The sequence below is a fragment of the Chlorocebus sabaeus genome, chromosome 5 (assembly GCF_047675955.1).
Source record: "Chlorocebus sabaeus isolate Y175 chromosome 5, mChlSab1.0.hap1, whole genome shotgun sequence".
NCBI lineage: Eukaryota > Metazoa > Chordata > Mammalia > Primates > Cercopithecidae > Chlorocebus > Chlorocebus sabaeus.
In genome coordinates, this window is record NC_132908.1 from 19,493,257 (window position 1) to 19,509,837 (window position 16,581).

The following is a 16,581-nucleotide window of genomic DNA, read 5'->3' on the forward strand; positions in this document are numbered from 1 at the left end:
AGACATGGAACAGGGGTAGGTGTCATTCAGGGTCAGGAAGCCATTTAAGTGGCCATTTTTTAAAAATGCCATTAGAAAGCATGGTACATGAGATTTAGTTATGATATACAATGCAACTTGATAAAGTCACACAATTTTGAATCTAAGACTATTTCTTGCTTTATCATTAGCAGAATGTCTTATATCCTTAAAAGCAAGGTCCAAACAAGGGTTTTGATGAGACAATTTGAGCTTTTGACCCTATTACTGTAGAAATGCCAGACCTTTTATATAAGGTATGTGTGGTTCTTTCCCCACATCAGAGTCTTACCTGTAAGACCTACCCAAAGGATTTAGAATGCTACCTTTTAAGTCTGTGTGGCAGAACTCTAGAACGGGTGCCGTGCACGGTGTCTCACGCCTGTAATCCCAACACTTTGGGAGGCCGAGGCCGAGGCAGGCAGATCACCTGAGGTCAGGAGCTCAAGACCAGCCCGGCCAACATGGTGAAACACCATCTCTACTAAAAATATAAAAATTAGCCAGGCTTGGTGGCAGGTGCCTGCAATCCCAGCTACTCAGGAGGCTGAGGCAGGAGAATCGCTTGGACCCAGGAGGCGGAGATCGTGCCTACAGAAAACCACAAGATGACCAGATAGACATCACAATATTCAACCTCAAGGTTAGATTTTGAGAAACCCAAGAGTATGACTGAGCTGACATTTAAATCCAGCCACTAGAAGCTTTCATCACTTTTATTCTTCCTGCCATATGTAGATTTGAAGTATTTCCTGGCAAAAATTTTAGACTCAAGTTTTCTAGAATACAAGTGAGTTTCCATATATCTTGAAGGTCTCTAACAGCTGCAGTATAAAGCAGACACTAGTCATGTTGATGACATAATTGCTTAGAATAAGACTGGCTACCCTCAGGAAGGAGGACTCAGGAGAGGGTCAAGATCAAATACAGGTAGTGGAAAACTCGCTCTAGGCTCAGTTGAATGGTGGAGTCCGATTCTTGGAATGTTATAATTGGGTCTTAGGACTCTGGCACTTTAGTATTCCTTTCCTTACCAAAGGAAGATTGCTTATCTTCAGTTTAAGTGGGAAGGTAACTAAGTCCTTTTAAGCTCAGGAAAGTTGTAAGCTTGAGTGGAACTTGAGTTAGGAATTACCTTGAAGTAGGTTCTTATATTACTTTCTTAGGAACATCTGGTTTCCCTTCCCTTAAAAAAGCAGGGTGGGATTTCTGCCTGTAATTGTGGGTAGCTTGCTGGCTTCTTATCCTATGTAAGATTGTAGACTCAAGTGTACCCCCAGAGGTGGGCTGTAGCTCAGCTCTACTGTTGACTGGGAGTGTCAGAGGACTCATGTATTAGGGTTAGAGAATCAGAAGGGGCCAAATGACAGGAAACAATTATACCATGAATTTCTCTATTTGTATCTATACACAAATCCTGCCCAGAGGATTGCTGAGGTACTGCCTCTACACTGAGGAACAAAAGAAATGATCCCTTGTCATCTAATCTTAATGAGAATGTAGAAGGCAAGAGACTTATTTTGACTGCTTTATTTAGAAGCCCATTTAGTGATTTGACACAGTCCTTTTCTTGTACAGGTAACAGATGAAGCCTAGAGTTGCCACCACACCTGCCAAGGCAGCCACAGCAGCCACAGCTTTGGAACCAACATCTCCAGCAGTCCGGTGCCCTTTGGTGTCCATAACATCTACAAAGGAAGACAACATTTGAGTCTTCAGTATTTTTAAGTAAGGGTAAGTTGAAGCCTTACATAAGGCTCCCCAGAGAAAGGGGTAAAACTAAGCCTTCAACAGGCTTATTTCAGAAATGTGCAACACTGAATAAACTTACCTCGTGAGCCAACCTCCTCCCCTGTTTCGCTCCTACTCTCCCCACTGCTCCCACTTGCTTTTAGATCAGATGAGCCAACACCTAGGGAAGAACCTGAGAGTTTAGTACAACATCTTCATGCTAGTCGATGTGGTTAGCTGTCCCCTGAGGGTGTGATCCCACACGTTGCTCATTAAGACTATCTCAGGTGAGGATATGTGATAATAGGAATATAAACTAATACAGACTTAAGTTTGGCCATAGCATGTTAAGATGTACATACTCTGACCTAATCCTACTAGAATTGTACCTTGAATTTCTTGTATAGTAGTTAGAGACTTAAGAGGATTTTTTTATGTGTATGTGGCCAGGTGTGGTGGCTCACGCCTGTAATCCCAGCACTTTGGGAGGCTGAGGCGGGCGGATCACCTGAGGTCAGGAGTTCAAGGACAGCATGGCCAACATGGTGAAACCCCATCTCTATTAAAAATACAAAAAAAAAAAAAGGTAGCTAGGCACAGTGGCAGGTGCCTGTAATCACTGATACTTGGAAGGCTGAGGCAGGAGAATCACTTGAACCCAGGAGGCAGAGGTTGCAATGAGCCAAGATCACACCATTGCACTCCAGCCTGGGCGACAAGAATGGAACTTCATCTCAAAAATTAAAAAAAGGATTCTAGTATGGACTGAGGACAAAACTAGAAATAAACCTATAGATATCCATGAATGAGGATCATGACTAAGGTAGAGCCACATGGAATCCTTTATGGTTCTTTGTACAGATATAAGGTAGATAAGACAGGTTAGAGACCAAGTTCTAGATCAGTAGGTAGAAGATCCTACTTGTGTTGAAGTGATTTCTAGAAGAGTACACAGGAGACTTAATAGAAGCCTACCTCTGGGAAGAGACTTAGCCTTTTATTCTTCTATTGTTTAGACTTACCATGGGTACATGGTATATGTAAACACTGACCGCTTGGCATAAAAAGCTAAGAACTTGAATCCAGGAAGTACTCCAAGCTTTAGGTCCATACCTCTGAATGAAGAGTCATCTGACAACAGCAGGATGGGTCCTGGGAGGCTGACTGTCATTTTCTCTGCTTCAGTGGCCCCTGTGGCTGGAGACAGGGGATCAAGTTTGTGTTTAGCTTCTGGAATAGTGGTTCGAGAGGTGTGTCAATGGAATGCTTAGAAGTAGAAGCTCTCTGGAATATTTTGTCCCTGTGGTTTGTCCTGCCTTTGCAGGATAGGTTATGCCCTTTCCTGTAAAAGTGGGATGGATTCTTGGGGTCAGGCGTGGTGGCTCATGCCTGTAATCCCAGCATTTTGGGAGGCTGAGGTGGGTGGATCACCTGAGGTCAGGAGATTGAGAACAGCCTGGCCAACATGGTGAAACCCCGTCTCTACTAAAAATACAAAAAACTAGCCAGGCATGGGGGCGGGCACCTGTAGTCCCAGCTACTTGGGAGGCTGAGGCAGGAGAATGGCATAAACCCAGAAGGCGGAGCTTGCAGTGAGCTGAGATCTGACCACTGCACTCCAGCCTGGGCGACACAGCAAGACTCCATCTCAAAAAAATAAAAATTAAAATTAAAATAAAAAATGTTAGCTGGGTGTGGTGGTGGGTGCCTGTAATCCCAGCTACTTGGGAGGCTGAGGCAGGAGAATCACTTCACTTGAACCCGGGAGGCAGAGGTTGCAGTGAGCCAAGATCACACCATCTTACTCTAGTCTGGGCAACAAGAGCAAAACTCTGTCAAAAAAAAAAAAAGGTTGATTCTTAAAGAACTCATCTATAGAACTAGACAAGAATCTGTTCATCTTAGACCTGTCACATGAATAAGCTAGACTGGGCCAAGAAGTTTTGACTGGGCCAACAAGAGCTCTTGGCACTAAGTGAAGAGTGAGTTATACCTGTCTTTAAGATCTTCTATTCTGAAAAGTTGATACTTGCTTTGAATTAGACTCACAGAAACAGGAATTTGAAGTTTTTACCTCGCCTGTGCCTAGATGACACAGGGCAGGTCACAGAACACAGAGGGGAGTCTGGAGATAGTCGATTGCAGATTAAGGCACTGCAGTGGAAGTAGACCTGGTGACAGAAGAGAGTTAAATGGAATCGATGCACTAACACTTAACCTGTCCCTAGTGACTTCTGAATCACTTACCAGGCTAGAGAGCACATGGGCTTCTGATACAAAGGCAAAAGCCTTCATGTCAAACCTCTGATAGTGATCAGGATGGGTCACAGAGGAGCCGACTGGATGGAAGGTGGTCTGGTAGTTGTCCAGCTCATATGCACAGCTAGGAGGTATGCACCAGGAAGGGATGTCAGTCACATGCATCTTGGAGTCAAATTCAATGTCTGCCCAGATTTAGTTATATGTAATGTCTTCAGGACTATTGCCACATTTACCTTCTACCAGCATCTTCGTTTTACTCAGCATTTCTTACCTGACCTATAATGCCTATGAAGTCATAAGTTGTATAGGCTAGTTATATTTTAACAATTTTAGCAGTACCTGTTTGCCAACTAAATGAGAAGTACAAGTTATATCATTTCAGAAGATACTGGTGTCTTGGCCAGGCACGGTGGCTCACCCCTGTAATCCCAGCACTTTGGGAGGCCAAGGTGGGCAGATCATCTGATGTCAGGAGTCTAAGGCCAGCCTGGCCAACATAGCGAAACCTTGTCTCTACTAGAAATACAAAAAGTAGCTGGATGTGGTGGTAGGTGCCTGTAATCCCAGCTACTTGGGAGGCTGGGGCCGGAGAATCGCTTGAACCTGGGAGGCGGAGGTTGCAGTGAACCGAAATCATGCCATTGCACTCCAGACTGGGGTACAAGAGCGAGACTTCGTCTCAAAACAAAAACAAAAACAAAAACAAAAACAAAAACAAAACCCAAAAAACAAAACAAAACCAAAAAGGCTTAGCAACTGAGCTACCACAGCTTCAAGAAAGCAAAAGTAGTTTTAGCCAAGTACACACTATTCTGTAAGAATGAGTAAGATCCAGCTGTAGGACAGGACACGGCAGGAGAGCTATGAGGATGAACACCTATGTGTACAAGTGTGTGGCTGCAACCTCAGAGTATCATAGTGCTCAGATTCTAGAGTCAGATGGATATTCTAATCCAAGCTCCACTGTGTAAGTACTGTTTTGGCCTGGTTATCTAGGCAGCAAGCTGGGGTTTCTTCATGCAATAAGATGACTAGTACAACTAGTGGATGTGGAATACATAGCACTGTGCCTGGCATACGGTAGGTGTTCAACAGATGGGAGGCTGGAGATCAGTCTTTCCAGATGATCAACACCCATAGTAGAGTCAGACTTTCTGGGGCTTTGGAACTCTTTCCTTAAGATTCAAAAGGTGATTGGAAGGCAGCACGTGGCCAAGCGTGGTGGTTCACACCTGTAATCCCAGCACTTTGGGAGGCCAAGGTGGGTGGATCACCTGAGGTCAGGAGTTCCAGACCAGCCTGGCCAACATGGTAAAACCCTGTCTCTATTAAGATTGCAAAAATTAGCCAGACTTGGTGGTGTGCCCCTGTAATCTCAGCCACCCGGAAGGCTGAGGTAGGAGAATTGCTTGAACCCAGGAGGCAGAGGCTACAGTGAGCTAAGATCATGCCGCAGCACCCCAGCTTGGGTGACAGAATGAGACCCCATCTCAAAACAAAAACAAAACATGGAAGGCAGCGTTGAGTCCTGATTAGAAAACAAGGACTAAATCCGGGTCTAACATGGCTGAATGCCCCTCTAAACCCCAAGAGGGTTTATTCCCATTACTGGCAAGTTCTGATGGATTAGCTGGGCAAACTGATGGTACAGGGAGTACCTACCCATCCACAACAATGTTCCACTGGGGGAAAGAGTCTGGATCCATGGTGGACGTCGCCCAGCAGTCATCTAAGACCAGCTTGATGTTGGGGTCATCCCTGTTTAGGACTCTCACTTCCATGTAAATTGGTTGACGGAGGAATCTCACTAGAGGGTACTCGTTTTCCCCATAAGGTTGTTGGTAGGAATTGTCTGAAATTGAATAGTATTCAAGTAGTTAATGGCTGCAACATGTATACATAGGTCACCACCGCTTCATTAGTCTGGCAGTATCAGGATGTTCATTTTAGGGGGAAGTTTGAAATTATTTAGGCAATTTCACAGACTACAATCTCTTACCTGGGTAGCTTTGCAGGATCAAGGTAAACGGACCCAACTTCACTGAGGCCACTGGAGGAGTAAGGCTTTCAACGTTGATGTTTAGTAGCATGTCATTCCTGCTGTAAGAACACTTCACTGTCATTCTATAAGAGTTTGGAGGGAGGGTAGGTACAGAGAACTTCAGGTTAAAAAATTGCTTGAGTTTAAACTAGAGCTTAAGAGTCAAATAGCAATTTTATCTCACCTGAACTCACTGTCTCTAGATATTTTGCTTGGAGGAAGATCCGTCCAGAGAGCATGTATTTCATTTTCATAGATGACTTTATCATCTTCGAACTTAAAGGTCAGAGATAGTGGGTTAGCAGCCAGTTATATCAAAGATGAGTCTTAACCTCGTGCCATCCGCCAGTACTAACCTTATATCTCGTTCCACATCCATTTAGGGGTATGTGGAACCGTACCAGCCCCTGAGACTGAGCCTCGAAGACAGGCTGGCAGGATGAGTTTCCCACCCTCAGAGTATCCAGGTCAAGAGCTGGTTGTGTTTGGTAGCTATAGACCTCGAAGTCCATAAACCCATCCTGGGTGCACAGCTCCCCTGTAACTAGATAGCGGTGAAAGTTTAAAGAAAATAAGGTTGTCTGTCCTGTGATACTGTCATCTCCCAACCTGATATGCTACGAGGGAGAAATTCTAACTTAGCAGGAGGCATCAGAATTTGTCTTAAGACTTTGTGAGGGAACCTTGATCTATAGCTTTAATTACAAAGGGAGCTGAAGTTAGTTGATTGTTATATATGAAATGAAGACTTTTCATCCAAAGGAAGGACCAGTAGACATAGGAAGAGGTGCTATATAGTATAAGACCAGTGAGAATCCTGATGAAGGGTAGAAGTTGACTTAAAATTAAACTTAATGTGGCTTTAGGTACAGCACCTATGTTATTGTATCCTTTCTTTGTATACTCACAAATCCTGAGTAGTTCAGGGAGAAACTGAGGCAGGAACTGATTTTTCTATTTGATCTGACCTGTGCAGATCAGATTAAACAGAAGCACATGGTGGAGGCAATACTAAACAAGAGATATTCACTCTGTATTTCTTTAAGAATTTGTAGGAATTTTGGGATCGGGGGGACTTAAACTTTTAATTCTAATTAGAAGTTTGAACATTCTTACCTAGATGGCAGGTTCAGATTCCTAAGCCAAAATATCTAGGTTACTTAACCATGGGGCAGTTACCATAAAATCTACCTATGTAAGGGATCTTAAAAATATTGTACTTAGGACCCCATCATAGCAGCTAGACTGTTTCTAATCTGACTAGTCTTTAGTTTCCTCGGTCTATAAGAAATACATCAGAATCTGACCTTCTATACATTTGCCCACATGTACAAGAAGAGCCAAGGGAGAGAAAAGGTAGAATATGGTTTTAATAAAAGGTCTTTACCTATGGAAACTGGTGACTCACAGACACACTCAGGATAGATCACCATGGATACTGTCTCCAACTGAAGGAGAAAGGTCAGCCTGAGTGAAGCTAAGTAGAACTGATGGAGTAGGCATTTTTCAGATAACTGAAATAAGAAAAGAATGTCAATTAGCAGCCACAGCCTGTTGGGGCCCGAAACTGTCACAGGGAAACAGCAAGGAAGTCCACTGAATACTTGCAGGACACACTCCAGACTTATCTGGGTTCCCTTTAAGCCAAAACAAGAGAGACCCTATCACTTCCTCAGATCTGGATGTATTCCCAGGCAGATTTATTGCTTTAAACTCATGCCCTGGAGTACCTAGCACTGTACTCTTTGCACGAGGTACTAAAGTTTGAATTAACAGATCAAATTCCAAAGAATAGTGGAATCCTCTGCCAAGCCAGGTCTGAGTCAAAAGGACTCTACAGATGTTATAAAATGGTATTGTATAACATGTACTCCCAACCTAAGGTTATCATCTGGCAGTATCCCTGGCAGTTCTAGTGAAGGCTAACCTCAGTAGCGACACTACGGGACCCTTTTGTTTAGATCAAGGTGTCCTGTTCGTTGGCCAGGGCAGATTCATCATTAGATATTTGACAAGTAGTTGCTACTACTCAGTTGGGGCCTTAGACGGTTTTCAGACTTAGAAACACTTAGATGATTTTTCATGGCAGAACTTAGAGGTTTTATGTTTAGAGAATGAACATCAGTTACTTGGTATTTCACTTATGCAAGATGATCAAATGAGGCCTTCCAGTGTTTGAATCTGTTATGTTGGCAATTAGAACTCACGGGCAAGTTACCAGCCGTATCAGGACTACCCACAAGAGTATACTTCAAGTAAGGACCCAGTGGAGTTCAGTGGTTGACAATTGAACATACTTTCGTTTTGAGCAGAGTTTTGCTGAAATGCAATTTCGTGCCATTTGTTGCTTCTAGATCAATTCCATTGTCATGCAGCTGGCTCACATCAATGTTCTGGTTTTCAAAGCTCACAGACTTAAGCTTCCCAGGAAACTCTGGTATGGTGAGAGTCATGTGTGTGGCATTGCAGGTCACGGGATCTAGAAGAAATGACAACAGAATGCCCATTACCAACCTTGATTAAGCTTCTAGGACAGTGTCTCCCACACTGAGGTTGCAGCTATCTGGGACCTTACCTGGTGCACAAATAGCTTGTGAGGAGAAGATCACCTTCTGTCCAGGAGATATAAAGGTAAGCTTCAGAGACACCATGTAGAGATGACTGTTACCTTGCTAGGGGGAGAAATAACATTGGTTACTTGAATCTCTAACCAGTAAGAATCCTCTCGGCAAGTATATATCCAAGTAATGGGCACTACTTTGACACAAGTAGGATTTAAGCATTTGTCTAATGACTGTTCTGGAGGTACACTAGTTTTAACCTTGTTCTAACATCTGGAAGAATGTTGTCTAGATCACCTATAGCCAATCACTTCTAGGCAGATAAGATCTGTCCTTACCCCATATGCCTGTTTTAAAGTATCAGCAGCCAGACAATGTTTTCAAGCTTCAATCGATTTGTGTTCTTACTGGGAAATAGGACCGTTCTTGAAGTGGTTGGCATTTGAGCACTTATGTGTCAGGACCTGTCCTAAGTACTTTAGGAGATTAATTTAGTGCAGTGTTCAGACTATTAGCCTGGAAAGCACCAATACTTGCTATAAAATATAGGACAATGACAACCCAAACAGAACCCCTTAACCTACAAAGATTTTAGGCATATGCTTGTTCTATGTTGTACTATAGATTTAAGACTATATGGGAAAGAGACTAGATTCAGGTAAGGATTATGTCTGTTTATTTTTGAGAAATGGTCTCTCTGTTGCCCAGGCTGGAGTGCAGTGGCACAATCTCTGCTCACTGCAACCTCTACCTCTCCTGGGTTCAAGAGATTCTCCCACCTCAGCTTCCTGAGTAGCTGGGATTATTAGGCACCACCTCACCCAGCTAAGTTTTTGTGTTTCATTATGTTGGCCAGGTTGGTCTTGAATTCCTGACCTCAAGCCATCTGCCCGCTTCAGCCTTCGAAAGTGCTGGGATTATAGTCGTGAATACCCAGCGAAGTGTTTGGCACTTAATAGGCATTAAAATGCTTATATGGGTTGTATTATCAGTTAATGTGAAGACATGGTTGAGATTATGCTTGGATTTAGGAATAATGGCCTGTGCTTTGGTGGTACAAAGAAAGACTTCCACACCTACCACATAGTGAGTCACTCCAGTGGCATTGAATGGCACGTGGAAGATCATCCTGTGGTTGTCAATCAAGAGACTAAAGCCTTCCTTCATGGCCTCTGGCAGGGTTAGAGTCTTGACTCTTGCACCATCACCAACCTCAATGCTCCATCCCATCTTAAGTTTGGTCACCTGAAGTCAAAAAGCTTTGTTTAGAGGGCTGGTGCTCCCTTAACCAAGTCTCTGGTAGCCTAATGATTTATCAGGTTGAAGGTAATATCACCTTTAACATAGAATTAAAGGTTATTAAGGTCTGATTTTTAAAATTTGCTTTCATACCTTATTGTCATCAGCCAAGCCAGAGAAGACCCGTGGCAAGGAAAACTGGAAGAAGAGAATTGTGATGTAAGACTCTGATTTGGAGGTAGATGTTTCTGAATTCATGTCACCTGCTAGAGAAATTGCTGTGTGGTTATCACACCAAAAGACCTGCTTGTGGGATGCAGCAGAAGCAGCACATGAACCCTGACTGTGCCCTTAGATGTCATAATACTTCTTTGAACTTCTGATCCCAAGAGGCAGCTGGAAGATCTAAGCTCCTTTCTAGTTGTAAGTTGGGACACCTTTTCCCCCTGCAAGTTGGAGTTTCACTCATCACCCAGGCTGGAGTACAATGGTGAAATCTCAGCTCACTGCAACCTCCGTCTCCCGGGTTCAAGCGATTCTCCTGCCTCAGCCTCCCAAGTAGCTGGGATTACAGGCAAGTACCATCACACCTGGCTAATTTTTTATATTTTGTAGAGATGGGATTTCACCATGTTGGTCGGGCTGGTCTCCAACTCCTAATATCAGGTGATCCACCTGCCTCAGCCTCCCAAAGTGCTGGGATTACAGGCGTGAGCCACTGCACCTGACTGGGACAATGTTCTTAAACATTCACCCGTTCGACCTATGTCCATATAAATTAGGTACTATGTAAAGCCATGCAATTCTATCATTGTTATGGAGTTGCTTTTATATCAGTGTTTTTTTTAGTTGTCCATGGTTGACATTAGCCACGTTAGACTCCAAATCCATGAAGATGTGATTGGGCCATTTGTTCACTTATTGTATCTTAGCATCTAGGGTAGGGCCTAGAATATGGCATATATTCCATTTGTCAGATGATTAACGTGAATGCAACTACCAGTAAAACCCTATTGCCGTGCATGATATGCCAAGTACCATGTATACACTCTCAGTCAATTCTTAGAGCCACCCTGAGGTGAGCATTATTGTCCCATCACTTTGGACTTGAAAACAAAGCCTCAGGGTGGTTAAAGTTAAACCATCATCACACAGAAAGTTAGCAAGTACAGGATTAAATCCTGGTCTGATTTCTAAGCCCAGCCCTGGTTAGATCATCATCATATTCCCCCTACAGTAGCCATATACCCCAAGCAGTCAGCCCATTTCACTCACAGACATGAAATCCTTCTTGCAGATTGTAGATGCTGAAAGCCCCTGGGTCTCTTCTACTTGCATAGCTGGACAGAAGAACTGATACATGACAGCTCCATGTCTTAGAGCAGCACTGTCATTCATGACTCTGATGGTCATCTGGTATCCACCATGCTGTGTAGAAATAGCATAGTGGGAACACTAAGTGCTGTGCCTCCATGGGATTCTAGAATACCATCTGACCCATCTGAGTGGCAAAACCCTTAAAGTTACCAATACCACAAGTGTTGGAAGGTACCTCATTCCTGTATCAGGAGACTAGCTAGCCCATTGCAATCTGTTAGTGAAGACTCACGCTGAGAGGCCAGTTTTAGCATCAGGAAATGGAGTTCAGTTTCTATTTCTCTTGTGTCTACCCTATGTCTCAGTACCATGGTCCTGGCTGAATGGAGTTGGTTTGGGGCTTCTACCAAGGTTATGTGAATACTTGTTAAGTACCTAAGTAGCTGCCATTGTGCTGGGTAGAGCCACCCTTCCTATTACCACTGACTTTAGGGAACTCAGTCTAGAAGTAGGTGTCAGCCAACCTTTTTCTGTTATGCATTAGCAACTGTTTTAGACTCATGTGAGCCACATGAAATCCATAGCATGTTTCCTTAAAAGAACTTTAAAAAGCTAAGAGCCAGCTGGGCATAGTGGCTCATTGCCTATAACCCAATCACTTTGGGAGACTGAGGCAGATGGATTGCCTGAGCTCAGGAGTTCAAGACCAGCCTATGCAACATGGTGAGACCCCGTCTCTCCAAAAAAAAAAAAAAAAAAAAAGCCACGAAAGTTAGCTGGGTGTGGTGGTGCATACCTGTTGTCCCAGCTACTGGGGAGGCTGAGGTGGTACTGAGAGATAGGGGATTGCTTGAGCCCGGGAGGTGGGGGTTGCAGTGAGCTGAGATTGCACCACTGCATTCCAGCCTGGACAACAGCAAGACCCTGTCTCAAGAAGATTAAGATAAAACCCATTCTTAGTTTGAAGACAAAAAAAAAAAAAAAAAGACATGAACTAGGCACAGTGGCAGAGTGGCTCATGCCTATAATCCCAGTGCTTTGGGAGGCTGAGGTGGGAAGATCCCTTGAGGCCAGAAGTTTGAGTCCAGCCTGGACAACATGGTGAAATCCCCATCTCGACAAGAAAAGATTAGATAGGCATAGTGTCGCATGCCTGTAGCCCCAGGTAGTTGGGAGGCTGAGACAGGAGAATCCCTTGAGCCCAGCAGTTCTAGGCTGGAGTGAGCCATGATTGCAGCCACTGCTTTCCAGCCTGGGCTACAGAGCAGGCCTGCCTCACAAAGAGGCCATGGACTGCATTTGGCAGTCCACAGGTTATGGTTTGCAGACCCTTGGTCTAAGGGAATGCAACTCTAAGCCCTCTAATGTTGAGAAGGTCTGTTTTAGAAGGAAATTATGAGATTTTTTCATGAAGGACATATGATTACTTCATTGGTTGATCATAGAGGGCTCTGGGGACCAGATGACTTATAGTTCAAGCCTGTTTACAGAGTAGGGTCTAAGAATGTATCTGCACAAAACTTATACTGCAGACCACCTGCATCATAATCAGATGGTGTAGACTGTTAGACATGCAGATTCCCAGAACTCACCCCAGGCCTATGTCCAACTAGTCAATTAAATCCAAACTTTCCAAATTGCAACTTGCTAGCTTCTGCTTAGACAGGTTGCTTTTATTGCTCCTAATATTCCTTATTGGGCAATACTGTTGCTTGGCAATAGAAAAAACCTTACTGCTTGGCTGCTGTTTGCCTTTTAACACCTGTTTCTATATGTCAGATTTCTATTTGCTGGCACCAAAATAGCCTTCCATCTCACGTGGGGGTTTACAGATCAAAATAGCTCATGTTTCATCATATGTTGTATCCAGGTGCTGCACCAGGTCTTAATCTGTAGACCATCATTAGTCTTTATTACCCCATGGAGCAGGCACCATTACTGTCATCTTCTAGTAGGCAAACAGGCTTGAAAGGACTAACTTGCTGGAAATAACACCTAATTGGTGGTAGAGCCAGGGCTCAAGGGCTCAAGTACTCGAATGCCAGGGTTTCTCATCCTCAACACTGACATCTCAGGCCTGGTAATTCTGTGTTATGGGGAGGAGACTTGGGTAATGTTTTTTTGTCTGCCAGCATCCTTGGCTTGTATCCATTAGATGCCAGTAGCAGCTGTTCTACCCCAGTTGTGATAACCAAAGATATTTCTAGATGTTGCCAAGTGTCCCCTGGACAGATTCTCCGCCACTACCCCCTACCCTGGACAGTTTTGCTCTTGTTGCCAAGACTGGAGCGCAATGGGGCAATCTCAGCTCACTGCTACCTCCGCCTCCACCCCCTGGGTTTAAGTGCTTCTGTCTCAGCCTCCCAAGTAGCTAGGATTACAGGTGTGTGCCACCACACCCAGCTAATTTTTTGTATTTTTAGTAGAGATGGGGTTTCACCATCTTGGCCAGGCTGGTCTGAAACTTCTGACCTCAGGTGATCCACCCACCTCAACCTCCCAAAGTGTAGAGATAACAGGTGTGAGCCACCACACCCGGCCTGGACAGATTATAATAGAAAAGAAGAACCACACATGAGACACCACCCCCTTGGTTGAAAGCCACTGCTTTACTCCAAAAAGTAAGTTCTTAGCCAAGTTTACTACCAGTAACTCTTAGGTTACTACGTACTTCCCCAAGAACTGCTCAAAGAAATGGACTTACCACTCTCCTGGTACAGTTATCATAGGTAACCCTCAGGGTGAACTTTTCTGGGTCCAGGGTGTAAGTGCAGTTCGGCACGTGGAGACCAAGGGGATCTGCCAAGACCAGAGCAGGATTAGACAGGATGGCTGAGTACATTTTAGTGACAGTCCAAAGCTACAGAGTTAAGACCACCAGTCCATTTCTAAGGCACTTCAGTCCCTTCACTTCCACCCCAACTCGGTGATAGGACTTGAGCTCTGAGATGGTATGACTTTCAGCCAGAAGCTTCCCAGAGATGCTGATGTAAGACACTTTCAAAGAAAGATAGGTCTTCCGTGCTGGGTGGCCTCATGCAAATCAAGTATCCCCATGGCATCATGGAAGTTGGATGCTGTTGCTGCAGGAATTTGGGTACTCTGCTCCCCAGACAAACAGGATTGGCCCAAGCCAAAGGCTGTCTGCTAATTAGGACTATGATGAGATAACACACGTTACTTACCCACCACAGATGCATGCCATTTCTTGGTGCCAGGACTGCTTGGGAACTCCACTGTTATTCCCCTTTCATCACAAATGACAGTGCCTAGGGAGCAAAGGAAGCATCTGGGGGCTTTGAGTCATGAATGATGCAACTCCCATAAAAATGTATAGACTCCTCTTGGATGGGAAGGATTCTAGATGAGGGAGGCAAGAATCGTCCCCTACCCTGGGAGAGCTCACAAACAAGTGAGCAAGATAACAACGATACAATATACCAAGAACTGTAAGGAAAATATCAGGCACCCAGAGCTTTTGAAGTATTCCAGGAAGAAGCCCAGGTTAGGGTTGACAAGCAGGTCTGTAGAAGCCAGGTCAACACCTTGACAGTGGAGCGGATGGAAGCAGGTCTGGAATACTGACAAAAGCTTTGTCAACCGGTTTTGCAAACTGACGTTAAACGAAGGCCTGGGTAAGTCTGAGGACACCTTTTTTTTTTTTTTTTTTTTTTTTGGAGATAGAGTCTCTCTGTTGCCCAGGCTGGAGTGCAGTGGCACGATCTCAGCTCACTGCAACCTCAGCCTCCCAGGTCCAAGTGATTCTCCTGCCTCAGCCTTCTGAGTAGCTGGGATTATATGTGCCTACCACCACACCCAGCTAGTTTTTGTATTTTTTGTAGAGACGGGGTTTCACCACATTGGCCAGGCTGGTCTCAAACTCCTGAACTCAGGTGATCCGCCTGCCTTGGCTTCCCAAAGTTCTGGGATTACAGGCGTGAGCCATGGCGCCTGGCTACATTTTTTTTTAAGATCAACTTTTGCCCATCTGCTACTCTGCAGCCTCTGGCTCAGGTGAACGTCAAGTGAGCAGCTCCAGTTTTGCCTGTTATGTTGATGTTTTCCTTAAGCGTGAGTTTGTGTTTGAAGTTAGTTGTGGTGGTTTGCTGTTCTGGGGATACCATAAAGCTTGAGGCAGTGAAGGATTGGAAGGCAGTGCAGGTGTTCTGAGTTTTTATTTAGCAGGTATAGTAAGTCTACAGGTTAGCAGAGGAAAGATCCAGTAACCTGACCAAGGTAATGAAGGGGGTGAATGGAGGTTGTCTGAGCCAGGCCTGTGTCTCTTGGCCGGCTAGGCCTTCCAGCTGCAACCTGTTTTTCTCTGCTAAGAAGACTTCCCTCACCCAAGAGGCATACCTGGAAAGGCAGGATTTACCAACTGAAAAACATCTATGGAGTTCACTGAAGTCACGAGGGCAAAGAAGAGAGAAATCGACCTGCAAGTGCTGGAAAAAAAGACAGGGAGATAGTCAAGAAGAATGGACTTCAACAAACAAAGCTATCATAGCCACTCCCTCCACTTCCAGAATTACTCACCTCCAGCCTGCATTGAACCAGCCTGAGGGACTCCAAGATCCTCCTCTCTGCCTGGACGCCATAGCAAAAGGCACTACCAGATCAACCGGGTAGAGAGTGGGCTGCTCTGTGTTTTTATAGCAGGAAGCCAGTCGCATCAACAAGCTCTCCCCATTGTGGGCAGCTGAATCTTCTCCCATTCTCCCAGCTGAAAGGGAAGGATTGGGGAAGGAAGTGGCCTCTCTGATTCCTGACAGATTGTGCCGGGTATTCTGCCAGCTGCCCCTGTGGGCCAGGCATGCAATCAGAGTTCGCTGAAATCAGCTGCAGGTGAGTAAATTGGTGTTTTCCCTATAACTTCGGGGGAAATTAGGATCTTTTGGGCAAATTATTTACAACTGCAATGTAGAGTGAAAGAGAATCATGGGCTTTATTGAGAAAAAAACAAGTCTTGTTCACATCACTAAACATTTTTTTGAGATACAGTTTCACTCTGTCACCCAGGCTAGAGTGCACTGGTGGAATCTTGGCTCACTACAACCTCCGCCTCCTGGGTTCAAGCAATTCTCCTGCCTCAGCCTCCTGAGTAGCAGGGATTACAGGTGCGTGCCACCACGCCTGGCTAATTTTTGTATTTTTAGTAGAGACAGGGTTTCACCATGTTGGTCAGGCTGGTCTCAAACTCCTGCCTTAGGTGATCTGCCCACCTCGGCCTCCTAAAGTGCTGGGATTACAGCCATGAGTCATTGCACCTAAACTAAAACCTTTTAAGTAACATCTAGTCTCCTGGCTACTGCAGAAGTCACCCTGATAATGCACATGAAGTATCTTTAAAAAAATGAATGAAGCCTTATTGACCCCCAAGTGTAAAAGCTTAAGCTTACAGCAAAAAAATAC

At 44.6% G+C, this 16,581-nt stretch overlaps 1 protein-coding gene across 1 annotated transcript; it reads right to left on the bottom strand.

Moving 5' to 3' along the window:
• Positions 1–1,563: 1,563 nt before the first annotated feature.
• ZP2 (zona pellucida glycoprotein 2) lies at positions 1,564–15,792 on the bottom strand. The gene is made up of 19 exons (XM_037989765.2): positions 15,706–15,792; positions 15,526–15,614; positions 14,355–14,438; positions 13,874–13,968; positions 11,128–11,280; positions 10,006–10,050; positions 9,694–9,858; positions 8,628–8,724; positions 8,350–8,531; positions 7,440–7,566; positions 6,409–6,596; positions 6,237–6,328; positions 6,011–6,135; positions 5,674–5,863; positions 3,997–4,132; positions 3,824–3,920; positions 2,863–2,979; positions 1,850–1,930; positions 1,564–1,706 (listed from the first exon to the last, which is right to left on the bottom strand). The coding sequence occupies exons 1-19, from the start codon at positions 15,765–15,767 to the stop codon at positions 1,564–1,566; spliced, it is 2,268 nt and encodes a 755-aa protein (XP_037845693.2). The 5' UTR covers positions 15,768–15,792.
• Positions 15,793–16,581: the final 789 nt, after the last annotated feature.